The following is an 18,411-nucleotide window of genomic DNA, read 5'->3' on the forward strand; positions in this document are numbered from 1 at the left end:
AGGGGGGGGATGGGAGGAGTAAAGGGAAAGTGGAAAGACAAATCCTAATACTTACAGTTCAACAGGATCCCCACTGTCTTAGAAATACATAGAATTATATGATATGTGTCTGTGATATGACATATGACAGAATCTTAAAGGGATATTAGAGGTTATTTAGCCTCACCCAAAGAAGGAATTCTACAACAACATCCCTAACAGATAAGGTGACAAAGTCATCTCTGCTTTAACATTTCCAATAAAACACTTTCAATAAAAGGAAGCTTACCAACAAGAAAACAGCCAGATAAATTCTGGGGGCAATATGAACTGTGGGAGTGTTGAGGTTGCTGGCTATCTTTCACTATCCTTCTGACCACAGACTTGCCCTTGAGGGCTAAATGTGAAGCTACTTTCAATTGTGAGGAATTAAAATCACTTTTTCTCACATAAAACATATCCTCATCATAACTGTACATGTTTTTATAAAAAATTTTATTAAAAACTTATTTTTATGATGAATTAGTATAATAATTTAGAACTTTTGAAACACTTTAAGGTTTGCAAAGCACTTTATACATTACCTCATCTGATCCTTAGAACAATCCTGTTAAGTATGCTATAATACCTATTTCATAGATAAAGACACCAAGGCTGAGAAAAATTAAGTGACTTGTACAGTCAACTAGTATGTCTATAACACAGAATTCAAACTCAAATCATCCTGACTTCTTTCCACTATCGCATTTAGGTGCCTCAAACACTAATAGCCATAAAGTCTTAAAAGTTGAAAAATTGTCCAATTAAACTTCCCAAAGTAGAAATCACTTAAAAAATGAACATCTATATCTAAAATCTTTCAAAAATATTCATTCAAAATATTAATGTATAACAAAAATATAGTATTTTACACATAACTGAATAAAATAAAAATTAAAAAAACAAAACCATTCATATTCCTTAAAATACTTTATACAATATTGGGAACAGAGCTTGGACCCAATTTCACTGGCATAGGGAACTTCTATGTGGAGAAATTCCCTCTATCAATGAAGGTAAAGACATTCTCTGCATTTTCTGATTTTAGAGTTGACCAGGATCACACAGCCAACATATGTGAGAGATAAAACTTGAATCCAGGTTTTCCTGCTTCTAAGGCCAGCTCTCTAACTGTTCCATCATGTTATCCCTGTATAGAGTACTGTGAATATTTAAAAGTTGAGCCAAAACCAAATCAAATGTTGGCATTATGCTGATTTATATAATATATGCTAGTTTTACAATCAGACATTAAATGTGCAAAATGGTCATTCAAAGTTTGTTCTGTATGCCACATCTGATTTACAAAAGATTATAAAGTTTATTATTATTTTTCTAAAACTCAAATCTTTTTCAAAATAAACATGTATATTTATATTTTTCTTTTTACTCTGAATTTGACAAGTATGAACATTTTCCCCATAATTAAAAAGGTGTGCTATTATTTCAACATTAATCTGGTAGGAAATATAGCATGATAGGAAACTGTATATAAAATTAGAGCTACTTGGTTTACTTTTCACAAAATTTCATTATTTCATTTTCTTTCATTTTACAACTTTCAAATTCAAAGTCAATTTGCTATTTATCAAATACTATAAAATATAAGCCAATGAGACAAGTTGCTATATATAATTGTTAAATTGTTTTAGGCACTTATCCAGTACCATGTAACACAAATGAACATCAAAAAGCAGAAGTGCCAAGTACAATTTTTAAAACTAAAATATAGCTAAAAGAAAATATCTTTAATTAAAGTGGCTAATACAATATTTATTCTGAAATAAGAAACTACTTTAAAGCTCAATTTAACACACTAAGAAAAGATGCTAATGTCTAGTTCTAAGGACCTATTTGCAAAAAATATGCTTTTCTTTGGGTCTAAACAAAACAATTTGGGGAATTCATGATTTTGTTTTCAATTATACCTATCATTAAATTTGCTTCTATCCCACCACTTCTGAGTTTGAAATAATTCATTTAATTGTCAATTTTAAGATAAATGTTAGTAACTTACAGAGGAAAAAATAATCATATAAAGTCATATATACCTAAAAAAAAAGTCATATATACCTAAAATCAGTGACTGATTTTATATTGCTAATTAACAAGCATTTATTAAGTGTGTTCTGATGATAGGTACTCTGTCAAAGATGTGACAGGTTCCTTGCTAAATAGGAAAACGTCCACAAATAAAAACATTCAGAATATAAAATAAATACAAGACAGTTTTAAGAATGCATACATAAGAAGCTGGGGATGAATAAATAGATGAAGAAAGGTTTTGTGGAAAAAGTGATGCCTAGCTTGAAGATAAATGAGAGATTCCAAAAGTTTAGTGTGAGAAAGGAATGAAATCTAAGTATAAGAGACAGTCAATGCAATCTCAAGAAAATGGAAGATAAATGAAACCAGCAAGGAGGCCAGTACAGCTGGACTAGAAAATAAATGTGGGATGGGGAATAAAATGGAAGATTGGAAAAGTAGGAAGGAGTCATGCTGTGCAGAGCTTTAACTAACAAACAGTGAAATTTGTAGATCTAAGAAGTAAATGGGAAGTTTATTTAAATATGAGAGTAACATGATCAAAATGCTTATTAAGAAAATCACACTAGAGGTTATGTGTGAAGGACGAATTGAAAAAGGGAGAGGCTTCAGGTAGAGAGACCAAATAAGATGCTACTGCAGTGGATGCTAGAGGTGATTAAGGCCTGATTAGCGTAAATTCCATGAATGGAGAACAGGAAAAAATATGAGGTATATTGTATAGTGATAGAAACAAGAAGATTTGGTAACTAGGGGTGTCAAAGATGGAGTGAAAAATTGCAAATCTTTGTTGCAAATCTGGGTAACATAGTGGTACTTTCAACAGTAACAGGGAAAGTTGAGAAGAGGAATAAATTTGGAAGCAGAGATGGCGAATCCTATTTTGAATGCCTTGAAATAGATACAATTGGAGATGCACAACTTGAGCTCAGGAGACAGATTATGGCTGGATTTACAACTTTGGAAGTCATCTGCATTGACATAATAATTGAATCCATGGTGTAAGTAAGAAAAAACAAATCCCATGAAAGAGTCTTTGGAAAACATCCAGAGTTAGCATGCATAAAATGGATGATGATCAAGGAAGAAGAGTGAGACAGTCTAGACAACTAGGAGAACTAGGAAAGTATAGTATCATGAAAATTCATATTATCTTCAGCACCTAGCACAGTATCTAGAACACAGGTGATTGACAAATACTTACTGAATGATCGAAAGGAGAGTATCCAGGAGAGGGAAGTCAACAATATCAAATGCTGTGAAGAAGTCAAGAAGGACAAGGAGAAGAAGCCATTAAATTTATCTATTATGGGATCTTTGGTAACTTCACAGACCATTTTTAGTTGGATAATGAAGTCAGAAATCAGAATGAAAAGATTTAGAAGAAAGAGAGTAAGTGGAGGCACAAAAAATAATGGCTTTTTCAAAAAATATGGCTGAAAAAGAAAAAAGATGTATGATAATAGCTAATAGAAATGACTGTATTTAGTGAAAATTTTCTAAGGATGGGGAAAATCTGGGCATGTTTGTGGGAAGCAGGGAACCAGTCAATAGGAAAAAATTGAAGAACTCATATTCTAAACTGGCAAAATAAGAGCCTAATTTCTTCTCATCATGAAAATGATACCCTAAATTCAGCTGAGTTTCAATATTTCATTGAATTACTAACACAAGGCCTGACTTGATTTAAACATAAGGTTTTATTTGAGCAGTTGGTCATAAAAATGGGCCAAAGTAATTCTTAAATCATATCTCAGTTTCATCTCCACAAGAATGGCAACATATTACCATCAAGATCTTCATAAACTCTATTATTCATTAATTATTAGTTAATATTTTAAGTGTTCTAAAAATCTATATATTCTATAAATTTGTCTCAACTTGTTGAATTAATCTATCAAAACTGAAAATTCTAGATGTGAATAAATATTGTTCATTTGATACCTTACACAAGGGATGATTTTCCACATATTTCACATCATCAAAATTAGACTTTAAAATTTACATCATTATCACTTAATGGCAAAATAATGAAATTTCAATTTTCTAGTTTTATAAATATATTCTTCAAGGTATTTCAAATTTTTTAAGAACTCACAAAAGAATAAAATAACTACTACTAGAATAAGAAGCAGATTGGCACAGGTAGAGGAAAGAAGGATGCAATGGCAAGAATGTTAGATTTGGAGACAAGGGACTGGAAGTCAAATCTTGCCCCAGATATTTATTGTCAGGGCAAGTCACTATACCTCAGAACTTGTGTCCCCATCTGTTAAATACAAGTATTATTCACACTTTACAATTCACAGAGTTGTTCTGAGGAAAGCACTTTGCAAACTTTTAAGTGTTATATAAAAGTGAATAAAAATTAGATAGAAACATGAAATAAGCTGCAAATTCAGACAACGAAAACAAAAATCTAAGTATTTTATGATGCACTGAAGAGATATAAAGTGTCCCGTATTATAGAAATCTCAAGAGGGCCAAACACTAAAAAGAAATATTGGAAATTAGCATCAAAATATAAATGTGATCATATAGGCAAGAGAGATGGATAAGGAAAAAACATTTACATACATACTATGTATCAGGCATGGAACTATGTGCTTAAAAAAAAAAAAAAAACCTATCTCATTGAATCCTAACAACCACCCTAAGAGGTTAGGTACTATTATCATCCCCATTTTTACAATTCAGGAAACTAAGGCAAACTTAACAGAGGTTAAGTGACTCATCCAGAATCACACAACTTATAAATGTCTGAAGCTCTATTTGAACTCGGGCCTGTCTGACTACAAGTCCAATGCTCTATTCATTGTAACTCCACTTGCTTCTATTCTTTGTAAAGGCAACTACTACTTTTTTAAAAAGTCATTTAGAAGAACTTTTTAGTGTGGTTTTGCAAAACTCTCTTTACTTTTAATATTGTCATTTTGTAAGAAAGATTATGTCCCTTAAAAAGAAGTACCATTGCAAAGATAATTCTTGATTACGAGGCCCTTTTTATGATGTAAACTAGGACTGACAAGTTTCTTAATAGAAATTTTCAAAAAGAAAACTCAAAAGAGTATAAAAAAGGTAACACTTAAGAGTAACAACTTGGTTCAACTGGTATCTGTTTAGGTTAAAATTAAACTTTTTTTTTTTTTTTTTTTTTTTTTTTTTTGCAATTAACTAATTTCACCAGAAAGCTGATCCTTAAGAGTCCTAGTCAAAATCAAGATAGCAATTTCCTATCTATTCTTCATATTTGTAACTTTTCCATCTATTGCCTAAGGACTTCACAGTATTTTATACTTATTACAACACACTCACAGCACCAATCTTTTTAAGATTGAAGAGTTAAAAGTGAACCAACTTGGCAAAGATCACCCAACAAGTCAGTGACAAAGTTAGGGACAGGACTAAGTATTTTCTTACTTCCCAACTTTAAAAGAAAAAAAAGTGTCTTTTTTTCAATATTTTCCATCACATTCTGACCAAAATCAGAAACACTAGCAAAAACATTTCTGATAATTGCTTTACAAACAGTGCTTATCATGCCCACATGATCCCACAATAGTAAAATGAAAATACTGTAGTTTTAAATAATCACTTGAAAAAATTTGTTTTCTTGGTCATTATTTGTGTATTTTAAGACACTAATAAAAACCAGCATTTATTAAATATGTCTGATCATAATCTTGCTCAGATTATATGTAAAACTCCACTATTCTCTCTCTGCTAAAAGCATTCAAAGATCTATATCAAAAAGTCAACAAGTACATAACAGCATAAGCGAAAGTTGTTTTTTAAAGGGTGAACATATTTGAGTCAGATTGCATGGTCGAAAGAAATACTGTTGTTTGCCATGAAAAGGAGAGCACTAAATGAAGTAGCTTTTTAGACTTTCGTGATTTAAACTCACTTCTCTGACAAGATTAGTGCAAATAATTCTTAGACCGAACCCATATCACCAGTTAAAATAATGGAAAAGATGACTCGGTCTCTCAGTTTAAAACAGTCTTAACCACATACTAGAAACAGGCAAAATACAATCCTTCATGATCTTTCTTAGGGTAAGATTCACTTCCATGCATTCTATCTCTGGAGACAGCGACAGCTGCCCTCCCTCGAAGGCTTGGAGATAGAAAGTGTTAACACCAGAGCTACTGACTGACTCCTAGGAAGTGCGGCAGCAGGTGGATCAGCCCCCCTAGCCAAACCCCCACCCGCGTTCAAGTGACTCCTTTCGGATTTCGGGAAGAATCCTGCAGCTTCCTCCAGCACGGCTGCCAGCTGTCTTACCATTTCCTTCAGTCACCCCTTGTACCAGTCCCCTTAAAAGGGGGAAATCCTTGCTCGCAGCCCCCACCCCCTCCGCCCCTTTCCTATGGACTCCGCAGGCCCGGCTCCACGCTTGTCACCCAACCTGACAGACCCGGGAGGAGGGTGGGGTGAAGAAAGGCAGCCACCTGGCGAGAGGGGGTTGGCCTCCCCGGGCTGGTCGTGGCTTCCTCTCCCCTTGTCAGTATCCCCGAACCCCCTACACGCCCCCTCTATCTCCCTCCTTCCCCCAGCTCAGGCGCTGAGCCTAAGAACTCTCAAGTGGAGTTACCGGCCCACTCCGAAGTGAAGCGGCCGTCGCCTCCTTCCCGGGTCGGGTCACGTCACTTGGTCCCGTCCTGTTCCCTGCCGCCCATGCAGATGTCGCTACCCCTACCCATATCCCCAGTGGGCCCTGACGCCGCCTGGGTCGGTACCTTGCGGACCCCCTTGTAGATGTAAAAGTAGAGCTCCCGGCCCACATTGAAGCAGAGGCGGTCGCCGTTGCCAGACTGGTCGTTAAGGTTGACGAAGGAGACGCGCACGGGGTTGGACCCCTGCGAGTTGAAGGGCACCCGGTTGGGCCGACTGTACTCCGAATGCGGCAGCAGCTTGTAAAGACCTTCCCGGGTGGTGAACTGGGTCTTAATCTCGTTCATCTCCTTCCCTCCTCCCTCCGTCGCCATCTTGGAAAGCAGCGTTCATCCTGCCCCAAGTGCCCGGATCACACCCACTGCGCAGGCGCCGTCCCTTACTTTCCCAGAGGCCACCTCCCTCCCCCCCTCCTCTTTCACCCCGCCTTCCTTCTCACCCTCCCAACCGAGGTCGCTCCCAACCGAGTGCGGCGGTGACGGAAAGGAGGGAGGGCTTGTTTATAGCTTGTTTGCGCAGGCGTGACCACCTCCCGGCCTCAGTTACACATCCGTTGGCAATCCCAGACTCATTTGCGGACTCCGGCCCCTATGTCTGGGTCTCCGAGAGCCTCTGCGACCGCCGCTGGCTAGGTGAGGGACCCAAGGGGGCTGAGTCCTCCGCCGTAGACTGTCTCAGGGTGTGGGAACCTCCGCTGTCTACTCGGCGCGAACCAGGCCGGGGTGAGGGTTGGGAGGGGCGGAGTCCCGTGCCGGCGAGGACGGAAGCCGTGAGGGGGCAGGAGCGAAGAAGCCGCTTGAGCCCGGCCCCTGACTGGTCCGAAGGGGTTCGGGCGCCCTTGGCCGCTCCTTGATTGTCCCCGTGTAGAGAAGTGAGCGCCCTGAATTTGGAGTAAAGAACCCGGGGTGCAGCTCTCGGACTACGTACTTCTTGGGTGACCTTGACGACCCAATCACTTTTCAGTTTTGAGTCTGGTGAGATGCTGAGGGAAGACACCTAAAACCACTTGATCTAATTCTTCCAAGCCCTTTGAAACATTTTTCCCTCCTTTGGCGGGTCCTGTTTTGATTTTATTGCTGTAAAGATTTCCCGGTGAGGACACTCCCTCTCCCTATACGAATTTTCCTCTGTTCAGTGACTTATTAAATAGTTGCCTGTGGCACTGTCAGTTTAAATGACTTGGGTAGGGTGTGTCAGAGAGGAACTTAAGCCCAGATCTTTGCGTTTCATTTCTTTTGTATATGCCTGGCATGTAGAAGACTTATTGTTTACTAATTACCTTTCAACCTAAAAGGGTCTGATGATATTAGCTGACATTTATATCCATTTGTGCTTTGCATATATTATTTTATCCTCACAACGCCGGGAAGTAAGTGCTATCCTTATCCCCATTTTGCACATGAAGAAATTGAAGCAGACAGGATTGTGACCTGCCTAAGGTCATACAGCTATTAAGTGTTTGAGACAAGATTTGGACTGAGATTTTTCTGACTCCAGATCCAAATCCGGGGCTCCAACCATTGGTACTATCTAGTTTCCTCAAAGTCTTCCTCTAGAACAGGACTCCTTTAAAAGTTTTCCACTGCGACCCCTTTTAGCCCCAGAAATTTTTATCCAACCCTGGTATACAGATATAAAAAATAGGTATACAAATCAAATATTTACTGACAATAAATAATTTCGAAGCCAGCACATTGTTATATAACTCCACCCACACTTTAAGAAGCTTTGCTCTAAAATGGGGTTTTGTGTAATAATCTCCTTTGGCAGCCTGTAGATGCCTATGGATCCCTTCTCAAAATGTTTTTTTAGTGCATAAAATAAAATACATAAGATAATAAAAGAAACCAATTACATTGAAATACATTTATCATAACTTTTTTAAAAGAAAAAATAACAGTCCTGTCATTCCTTGATTAAACACCTGGAATATGGTGCTAATGAGCCATCATAACTGTTCGGACACTGAGGAAAGGACATTGAAGAGCTGCTTCTTGGTTTAAAGTGGTCAAGCAAAATGAGAAGGAAACTGCAAATTATGAAAAAGGAGGAATAGTTGAACCAATTAAGGATGTGCAGACTGGAGACAATTTATGGGCCAAGATAGATGGCTATCTTCAATTATTTAAAGAGGAAGAGCTGGCATTTGGGACGAGTGCTTTTTTTAAATCTCTCCAAGCTGCTCCCTAAAACAAAGTCCTTATCTATTTAACAAACATTATTTTGACTGTGAGGCATGGAATATTGTGAACAATTAAACTCGAAGGTTATCCAAAAGGAAATGGTAAGACTCTTGATCCTGTGGAAGATACATATTACTACTGAGATATAGTATAAAATTTAACCAAGAAATATATGATAATAAAAGGATATAGATGGTCATCAAGCAAGAGCAAAGAATCTGGAGGACAATATTTCTGCTTCCCACTTTTGTTGGTTGGACAGCTTGTGAAGGTTTGGTTGAGAAAAAATCAGTTGACAGTTTTGCCTTCTACCTGAAGATGATTTAACTTGTTAACATATTAGAGATTTGTTAACACCTTAGAGAAAGGTTAAAAAACATGAACTGGATAAATTCCTGAAGGATTTATTATTTCTATGGGTTAGTATTCCCTTGATTTAAGTCTCTAAATCTTTTGATTGTCTAATAGTTGTTCAACATTAGTAAGGAGTGAGACTTTTATTTCTAGAGGAATTAATATAATAATGTTATCAATAAAATGTAAAAAGTAATTTTTATTATGAAGTCACTGACACAGTGAATAGAAAGCAGGCCTTGGAGTCCAACAGATCTAAGTTCAGTTTTGATGTGGATTGGCTTTGTGACCCTAGACAAGTTAACTGTGTTTCCATGCTGTCTCCCCCATTAAATTGTGAGTTCTTTGAGAGCAAGGATTTTTTTGACTTTTTTCAAATCCCCAGCATTTGGCACAGTGGTTGGCACATAGTAATTATTTTTTTTAAATGCTTGGTAACTTGGACTTCTGTAACACAGACAACTAAGTTTATAAAAAACAAGTAGTTTCCCATCTATAATTAATCAATAAGCATATATTAAATGCCTGCTCTGCCAGGACTGTGGTAGATGTTTGGAATACAAAGACATAAGTGAAATAGTCCTTATTTTTAAGAAATTTACATTCGCTTCTTAAACTTTTCCCACTTGTAAATTCTTTTTGCCTAAGAAATTTTTATGTAACCCCAAGTTTATAGCTATATAAAATAAATATACAAATCAAACATTTACTGATATTAAATCATTATTTCACAACCTCTGCATTCAGTTACAAGACTCCATATGGGGCCATGACCCACAATTTAAGAAACTGGATTCTAAAGGGAGATAAGATATACATATAAAGAGAGAGGGAGACAGAGAGAAGTATATATGCAAGGTAATTTTGAAGAAAAAGCACTAGTGACTGGAAATCAGGAAAGGCCTTTTGGTGATATTTGAACTGATCTGTTCTAAAGAGAAGAGGTGGCCAGGGAGTGCATTTTAGGACTGTAGGGGTGGGGTACAGCTTATACAAAAGTACAGAGGATATGATGGAATGTTGTTTTGGGGTAAAAAAGTTCAAAACAAGGCCAATTTGGCTGGATTAGAAAGTACACAAAACTCTCCTTTGTGTACATATTAATATATAACAAGACTGGAAAAGTAGACCAGAGGCAAGTTGTGAAGGATTTTAAATGCCAAACAGGACAATTTTTTTTTTTAATCCTAGAGGCAATAAGATGCCACTAGAGTTTGCCACACAAGGAGGTAATATAGTCATACCTTCAGTAATGTCATATTAGCAGTTGTGTGAAGGAGTTAGTGACCAATTTAAAATGCAGTAATCTAAGTAAGAAGTGATAAAGCCCTGAACAAGGGTGGATGTGGAGTGAGTAGAAAGAATAAGAGAGATATAGAGATAGAATTGACAAGACTTGATCACCCACTTAGATATGTAGAGTAAGGAAAAGTGAGGAGATAGAGATGACTCAGAGATTGACAATACTTAGGACTGCAAGTATGGTGGTACCCTCAAAAGAAATAGAGAAGTGCCCATCAATTGGAGAATGGCTGAATAAATTATGGCATATGAATGTTATGGAATATTATTGTTCTGTAAGAAACAACCAATAGGATGATTTCAGAGAGGTCTGGAGAGACTTATATGAACTGATGCTAAGTGAAGTGAGTAGAACCAGGATTTCATTGTACTTGGCAACAAGAAGATTTATACAACAATCAATTCTGATGGACATGGCTCTCTTCAATAATGAAATGATTCAAGCCAGTTCCAATTGTTCAGTGATGAAGAGAGCCATCTATACCCAGAGAGAGAACTGTGGGAACACAATGTGGACCAAAACATAGCATTTTCATTCCTTTTGTTGCTGTTTGCTTGCCTTTTATTTTGCTTCACTTTTTCTCTTGTGCGGCATGATAATTGTATAAATATGTATGCATATATTGGATTTAACATATTTCTACCATGTTTAACATATATTGGACTACTTGCCATCTAGGGGAGGGCATGGGGGAAGGGAGGGGAAAATTGGATCACAGAGTTTTGCAAGGGCTGATGTTGAAGAATTGTTCATGCATATGTTTTGAATATATGTTTAATAAAAATAAATAGATAAATAAGAAATAAGAGAAGTTTGAAAGAATGGGTTTGGCGAAGGGAGGAGATGATGTCATGATTCATATTTTGAGTATATTGAATTTGAGAAGCTTGTAGCATATCCACTTGGAAAACTGTGAAAAACTATTAATGGAGGTCCATAGTTCAGGAAACTATTAAATTGGAAATATAGATATGCTACATATCTATATTTCTGGAAATCATCTGTATAGACATAACAGTTGAACCAATGGAGATGAATTTTCAGAGATTATGAATTGAGAAATGAATAGGGCCCAATACAGCCTTGAAATATACTCAGACTTTAAGGGGCTGAGGGAATGGTGATCCAGCAAAGACTAAAAAGTATTAGTCAGGTAGGAAGACAAGAGAGAGTAGTGTCACAAAAATAGAGGTCAAAGTGTGTGTAAAGGGGAGGAGGTGCGGAGGTGGGGAGGAGCAGGGCAGGACTGCATTGTAAGCATTGTAATGTGCAGCAGGCAGGTCCAGAAGGATAACAATTAAGAAAAGGCCATCTGATTTGTCAATTAAGAAATCATTTTCTTCAGACTGAGCAATTTTAGTTGTTTTTTAAGAGAGAGCACTATATACTTACATAAATCCTTTAGGCATTTAAATTTTTTAAAAGTATTTTGTAGGGTTATTAAATTTTGTCTAGTTTTCTTGGATTTTGTTTCTCAGCAATTATGAAAGATTTAAATAGTGCAGGATGGAAGAAAATGTCAATAATTGTTGGAAAATACTTATTTGAAAAATTAGTTTAAAGTGAAGTAAGGAGACTCAGGAAAACATAGTATTTAGTAACAGCAATATTATAAGTATGATAAGCTGTGAAATACTTAGCTGCTCTGATTAAAATAGTGCTTGAAAACTCCAGAGGACCCATAATGAAAAATAACCACCTCCAGAGAGAAAACTAATGAACTCTGAATACAGATCAAAACATAGTTTTTTAAAAAATTATATTTCTTGGTTATTTTCTTGGGGTTTTGTGTGTGTTTTCTATTGCCACATGGCTATTATGGAAATGTTTGTATGAGTTCACATGTATAATCAATATCATATTATGTGCCTTTAAAAGGTGTTTCTTCACAGATTTCCTTACAATGATGAAATCACAGGTCAGAATTTTAAAATTCCATTTATATATAAATTCTTACCTATGCTTCTTTGTAGCTATTCTTTGGAATTAGTAAATTTCCTGAATTCAAGTAGATTCCCATGAAAAAAAATCAGTCTTACATAATTATATTGAGTGGACCTTGAAAAGCTTATCTACATGCAGAGCATAGTTATAGTTACAGGGAAGATATACAAGTTAAAAAATGAGTGGCCTTTGCCCTCATGGGGTTTATAATTTAACAAAATGGATATAATGGCAATTACAATGAAAAATGGAACATCATTTCATAATTGAACTGCAAAGATATTATGCTACGAATGCGTTCTCTGTGATTTTTGTAGGCAAATATTATAAGGTAAGTGATGTGATTTCTAAAAAGCCCAAAGCATAAATTTGACATAATCCAAAGTAAATAGGTGCCAGTGAAAATAGTAGTAATTGTATAATAATGTTTAGTATTTGACCAAATACCATGATAGAAAAAAAGGAAATTTGGAAGATGAATGATTTTGGAGAGGAAACTAATGTAATAAGATCTGTCATATGTCCTGAAACTGAAACAGATTTGTACCCTCTCAGTCTCTTAAGACTCAAGTCTGTCCCACCCAAAACAAACTTCCTCATAGTTCAAACCAAGAACTCTTCTCATAGTTTTGATTATTACTTCCATGTGAATGACTCTGAAATATACATCTTCATCTTGTCCTTTCATTTTAGCTTTAATTACTTAGCACTTTAAATTCAACATATGCAAAAACAAAAAAAAAATTCCTGAACTCTAAAAACTAGCTTCTTTGGATTTCCCTTTTTCTGTCATGACAACTAAGTTTACCAGCCATTCAATACATAGCTGAAATAATGTATAAGGAATAGACTGCGTCATCTTCTCACTAATCCATGCTCTAGATTAGTAGTCTCCAAAGTATATGCTGATGACCTGACCCCAGTGGATTTGAGATCAACTGTCTAATGAGTAGAAAGATAGTTCGATCATATCCCATGATAGCCAATGTTGGCGTCATCTCCAACAAAAAACTTGCCCTTATTAATCATCATTCCTCCATACCAACCTCATCTTCCATTGTGAAAGTTCCCTTTCCCCATAGCATTTATAATCTGTTACCCTGGCAACCTAAGCAGCTGCTATGCAGGTGTCCCTGGGAAAATCACACATACAAAATCCCTACAAATATCCCTGGATACTCCATGGCTGCAACAGTATTGCTTCTGAGTACTGGAGATTGAGAGGGTCTAACTGGGACAGTCACTAATAAGAATTCTCCCTTTGTGTTTTATAATGTCATAATATTAGTAAAAGACTACATGTCAAGATTTGTGACCATATTCACCAATCTCATTCATCTCTGTGTCTGGCACCTGTTTCTTTTCCTTCCTATTGCAACTATCCTACTCCAGATCCTTCTCATCTTACATATGATTATTACTGTAGTCTTCCTATCTTCATTATCTTAGACTTTTTATTCCATTTTATTAGTGATGAGAAAGTCTTGCAAAAATACTTTGTATTGTACATATTGTAACCCTGATGATTAAGGTCCTTCACAATTGAGCCTTTACTTTAAAAAATTAAAATTTTATTTCATTTTTAATTTATTAAATAAGTATTTCCATAGCAATAGAATTTTTAGAAAGATGGTTGAAAAACTGCAAGTCTATTCTGTACAGCTTGCTATTCCTTTTAAATATAAAATGTCACTTTTTTTCTTTCCTTCACCCTCCCCCACAAAAGATGGGTACTATCAAACACAAATATCGGTGTGTGTGTTTGAGTGTGTGAAATCATTCTATACATACTTCTACTTACCACTTCTTTCTCTGCATGTAGTTAGTGTCTACTTTTACTTCTTTAGTCTTAATTTCTACTACCATACACAAACCCTTGACATGAAATAACAGCTGCTTATATTTCAAAGTAATGTAGTTTTTAAGAGCATTTTGCTCATAACCATGAGATGTGAAATACAAGTATTATCCTCATTTTACAGAAAAACTTGATAAAGAAGGGCAAGAAATGAAATGCCTTGATCAATTTGAAACTAGATATTAATCCATTATTCTTTTTTACCACATTATAGACTAGTTTTCTTGCTTTTGACTTAATTTTCGCTGCTTGTGGTGATCACATTTATCCTTTGTTCCTTTCTAAATACTATATTTCAAGGCACTGAAGCTTCCCCATTCGTTCATAAAGCCTTACCTTACTGTTCTATAAGATGATATATTCCTCTAAACTTTGTAACCCTTATTGTAGTTTGGTTCTCATTTGGCACTTAGCCTATAGAGGCAAAGTTTTTTTGTTATATTTTCCATTTATCTATTCATGTATCTGTCTTGTATCCTTAGTAAGATATACTCTTTATGAGGATAAGGATCTCTTTGTAATCCTAGTGACTGTAATCCTAGTAATGCCTAGTGACAAGGGCATTCCTTGTAGGTTTTAAGTGTTCAATGTTTGTTGATGGTGTTCTTAAAGGAACAGTCACATACATATAGCATATTACCATTTAATAAAGGAAATTAGTCTCTGCAACACATTCTTCATTCTAAGTTTAGAAACTGATTATTTAAAAAAAAACATTTCATTAAGGTATTTACATAATATATAAGAGAAAAAACTGAAATAATTTTAAAGTAGCTATATATAATTCTCATGTTATGGTAATATAGAGATGACCTAGGTTTTCAAAGCTTATGCCTACACAGTGCAAACTCTGGCAGGTCACAGCTGGAAAGGCTCCAAGCTTAGCTCCAGTAACTGTTTACTATCTTAGAACCAGCCCAAATTCAGGAAGGCTCATCATAACTGCAAACCAAACGATGCATCTTTTTAGCTACAGCAACTCATAAACAATGTCTACTAACACCTAGAAGCAAGTGTGAATGCATCAGTGGAAACTATGGAGTACCAATGAAGCTGTAGAATGAGAGGGGTTCCAACAATTATAACAATGTAAATAGGGGGAAAAAAAATCTGAAACTGAATGCTGGAGAATTATAAAGATCAAGCTTGGCCACAAAGAGATGTCAGAATGCACATATTGACCTCTCTTCTTTATAGACTTGAGATGATTTAAGGCTTAGATATGTATTGGTTAGTTTTGATGAATTAGGTTATAAGGAGTAACTTAGAACAGTGCTCAAAAGGCTATAAAACTGTATATCCTTTGATCCAGCAATATGGATCTCAATCCAGAATGAGACTCTAGGAGATATTGCTATAATCAAAGCACCCATTTCTACCAATGAGAATGTCCTACAACCAAATACTCCCACACCACTTCCCTCCTCGCAACCCTTCAGTGATGCTGCTGAAAATGAAAGAATGAGTGATTGTTCAATATCTGTTGAGAATGATCTGGAACAGGTGGAAGAACAGAGTGAGGGGCAGAGTGAAGGAAGCAGTGAATATCTGGGTGAAGCTAGTTATGAAGAGCCTTCCAATGATACCAGGGAAGAACAGAGTGAGTCACCAAATCCTGAGGACCAGCAGAATTCATCACTTCCTTAATTTCAGCTTCAGATGAACCTCTCTCAGAGGCACAACCAGATTCACTTCATCTCACACCTTGTGGTGGCTGGGCTCCTGCACTTCCCCCACTGAGAGTAAGTTGGTCTGAAAGACTTGCCAGAAAGCTAGCCGAGCCCCAAGTGAAGGAGACAAGAGATTCATTCCATCTTTGTGCTGCCTGGAGGCTGAAGAAAGCAGAGGCAGAGGCAAAAGGACAAAACCTTTAGAATTGGAGACATTCAGAGGGAGCTCTTGGAACCAAGCAGAGAGATAGGCCTCTTAACTAACCGGGCTATTTTGGAAGGAGAAAATAAACGTTTGCATTTTTACCAGCTGGCTGCATTTGGGGTGATTATTACTTTCAACTGCAACTAAGACTGCCTCCAGAAAACCTTCCCCGAGAAACCTGCACCTCTCCCCCAGAGAGAACCTTTATATTATTTAAAAAAGAAAAAGGACCTGAATTCTAAAGAGATATTAAAAAAGGGAAAAGGACCCTTTTATGCAAAAATGTTTGTACTAAGCTCTCTTTGTAATGGCAAGGAATTGGAAGTTGAGTGGATACCCATCAATTGGGGAATGGCTGAATAAGTTATAATATATGAATGCTATGGACTATTGTTCTTCTATTAGAAATGATGAGCAGGCTGATTTTAGAAAAGCCTGGAAAGACTTACATGAACTGATGCTAAATGAAGAGAGCAGAAAAAGACAACATTGTACACAACAAGATTATGTGACAATCAACTATGATAAATTTAATTCTTCTTAGCATGTAGTGATCCAAAACAATTCCAATAGACTTGGGATGAAAAGGCATCCAGAGAGAGAAGTATGGAGACTACATGTGGAAGTATACTATTTTTACCATTTTTGTTTGCTTTTCCTTTTTTGTGTTTTTTTACCTTTTGGTTTGATTTTTCTTACACAACATGATAAATATGTTCAAAAAGATTGTATACATATAACCTATATCAGATTGCTTTCTGTCTTGGGGAGGGGGAGAACAAAGGAGGGAAAGAGAAAAAATTTGGAATACAAAATCTTACAAAAATAAATATTGAGAACTATGTATTTGGAAAAAATAATATACTATTAAAGAATAGTTCTCTGTAGTTGTCAAGGAGAAGGAATATATTAGGAAATGAAGATGATATAAAAATTAATATATTTTTATTATTTTAGAGGATATGTCACAAAATTTTAGAGGATATATCAAACCCAAATAACCTATGATGATTTAAGTTTGCTATCTACCACTAATGAACTAGAGTATAGTTTGAAGCATATTTTTAAACTTTGTTTTTCTTATTTGTGTGTGTTTTTCTTTCACAACATAAAGAATGGAAAATACGTTTAGTAACTTCACATTTATTATCGATGTATTTCTTCTCCATGAGTGGGGGAAGAATGAGAGAATTGGTAACTCAATTTTTTTCAAAATAAATGTTAAAATTATATATAATTGGGAAAGATTTGACAACATAAAAAATTTACCCCAAAAAATCCCCCAAAATTTAAAGAGAATGTCAAAGATATTTTCTAGATGACTACATGAGATATCTAGGATCCCAAAATGAGTGGATGATTAAATGGACATTGCCTGGGAGTTACTGGGATATTGGGAAACTTAATGTTTGTTAATATCAATGATCATTATTGTATTATTTTGACTTTTCATGGTGTTTATGTTTCTGGAATTTTCTTGGTTACTTTGTTGACAAGAAAATCTTTCCTCTCAAATTAGTCTTTGGTGAGGCTTCCAAGAAGTTTGAATGTCTTTCTTGAAATTGAGAAGTTGGCTCAAAACACAAGAGAATCCATTTTTTACCTCTGCCTTATAATCCTGTTTAGATTTTATCATGTTTGCTGTGTTATAAAGCCTGTTCCAAACTTGTGTCAGTTTTCTAGAACAGGTCTTGTTCTCAGGGTAACTAAAGAGAGCTCCTCCTTAAAGATCTGCTTCTCTAATTTCAAGTTTCTTGCAGAGATTATCCAATACAATTTAGTACAACTTTCTAAATTGATATAATAACTAGTTCATGTGGTGAAAACTAGCTCAAATATTAATAGAGTTGTAAGAAGTTATAAAACTTCAGAGAATTTATTATAAACCACTTGCTGTTACTATCTTCGCATAAACACTGTGTCAGATATAGACATGGTCAACAATAAGCTGAACAAAAAAATAATTAAATAAATCTAAAATAAATTATAATAAAATTAAAAAAAACAAACATTTTATCTGTAGGGGGCTGGAACTCTGGAAAAGTATACTTGAAACAAGGATACTTACAACAAGGTGTTAACTCAGTGGAATTGATGAGATGGTGGTTCTCTAGTTCACATATATACTTAGTACTTACTATGATGATGTAATG

At 35.7% G+C, this 18,411-nt stretch overlaps 1 protein-coding gene and 1 long non-coding RNA gene across 5 annotated transcripts in view; one reads left to right on the forward strand and one right to left on the reverse strand.

The window, feature by feature from the left end:
* WDR20 (WD repeat domain 20) overlaps window positions 1-7,140 on the reverse strand; it is an 85,152-nt gene extending 78,012 nt beyond the window's left edge. For all 4 annotated transcript variants that reach the window (XR_007950741.1, XM_051978338.1, XM_051978339.1 and 1 more), the window contains exon 1: window positions 6,807-7,140. Coding sequence is in view for 3 of the 4 variants with exons in the window: in XM_051978338.1 (XP_051834298.1) it covers window positions 6,807-7,055 (249 nt within the window). In the remaining variant the exon portion in view is untranslated. The remainder of the gene's footprint in view (window positions 1-6,806) is intronic.
* Window positions 7,141-9,261: 2,121 nt separating this feature from the next.
* On the forward strand, window positions 9,262-17,398 carry LOC127549896 (uncharacterized). The gene is made up of 2 exons (XR_007950742.1): window positions 9,262-9,343; window positions 13,369-17,398. It is a non-coding gene; the product is annotated as an uncharacterized LOC127549896 (long non-coding RNA).
* Window positions 17,399-18,411: the final 1,013 nt, after the last annotated feature.

The sequence above is a fragment of the Antechinus flavipes genome, chromosome 2 (genome assembly GCF_016432865.1).
Source record: "Antechinus flavipes isolate AdamAnt ecotype Samford, QLD, Australia chromosome 2, AdamAnt_v2, whole genome shotgun sequence".
In the NCBI taxonomy this organism is placed as follows: domain Eukaryota; kingdom Metazoa; phylum Chordata; class Mammalia; order Dasyuromorphia; family Dasyuridae; genus Antechinus; species Antechinus flavipes.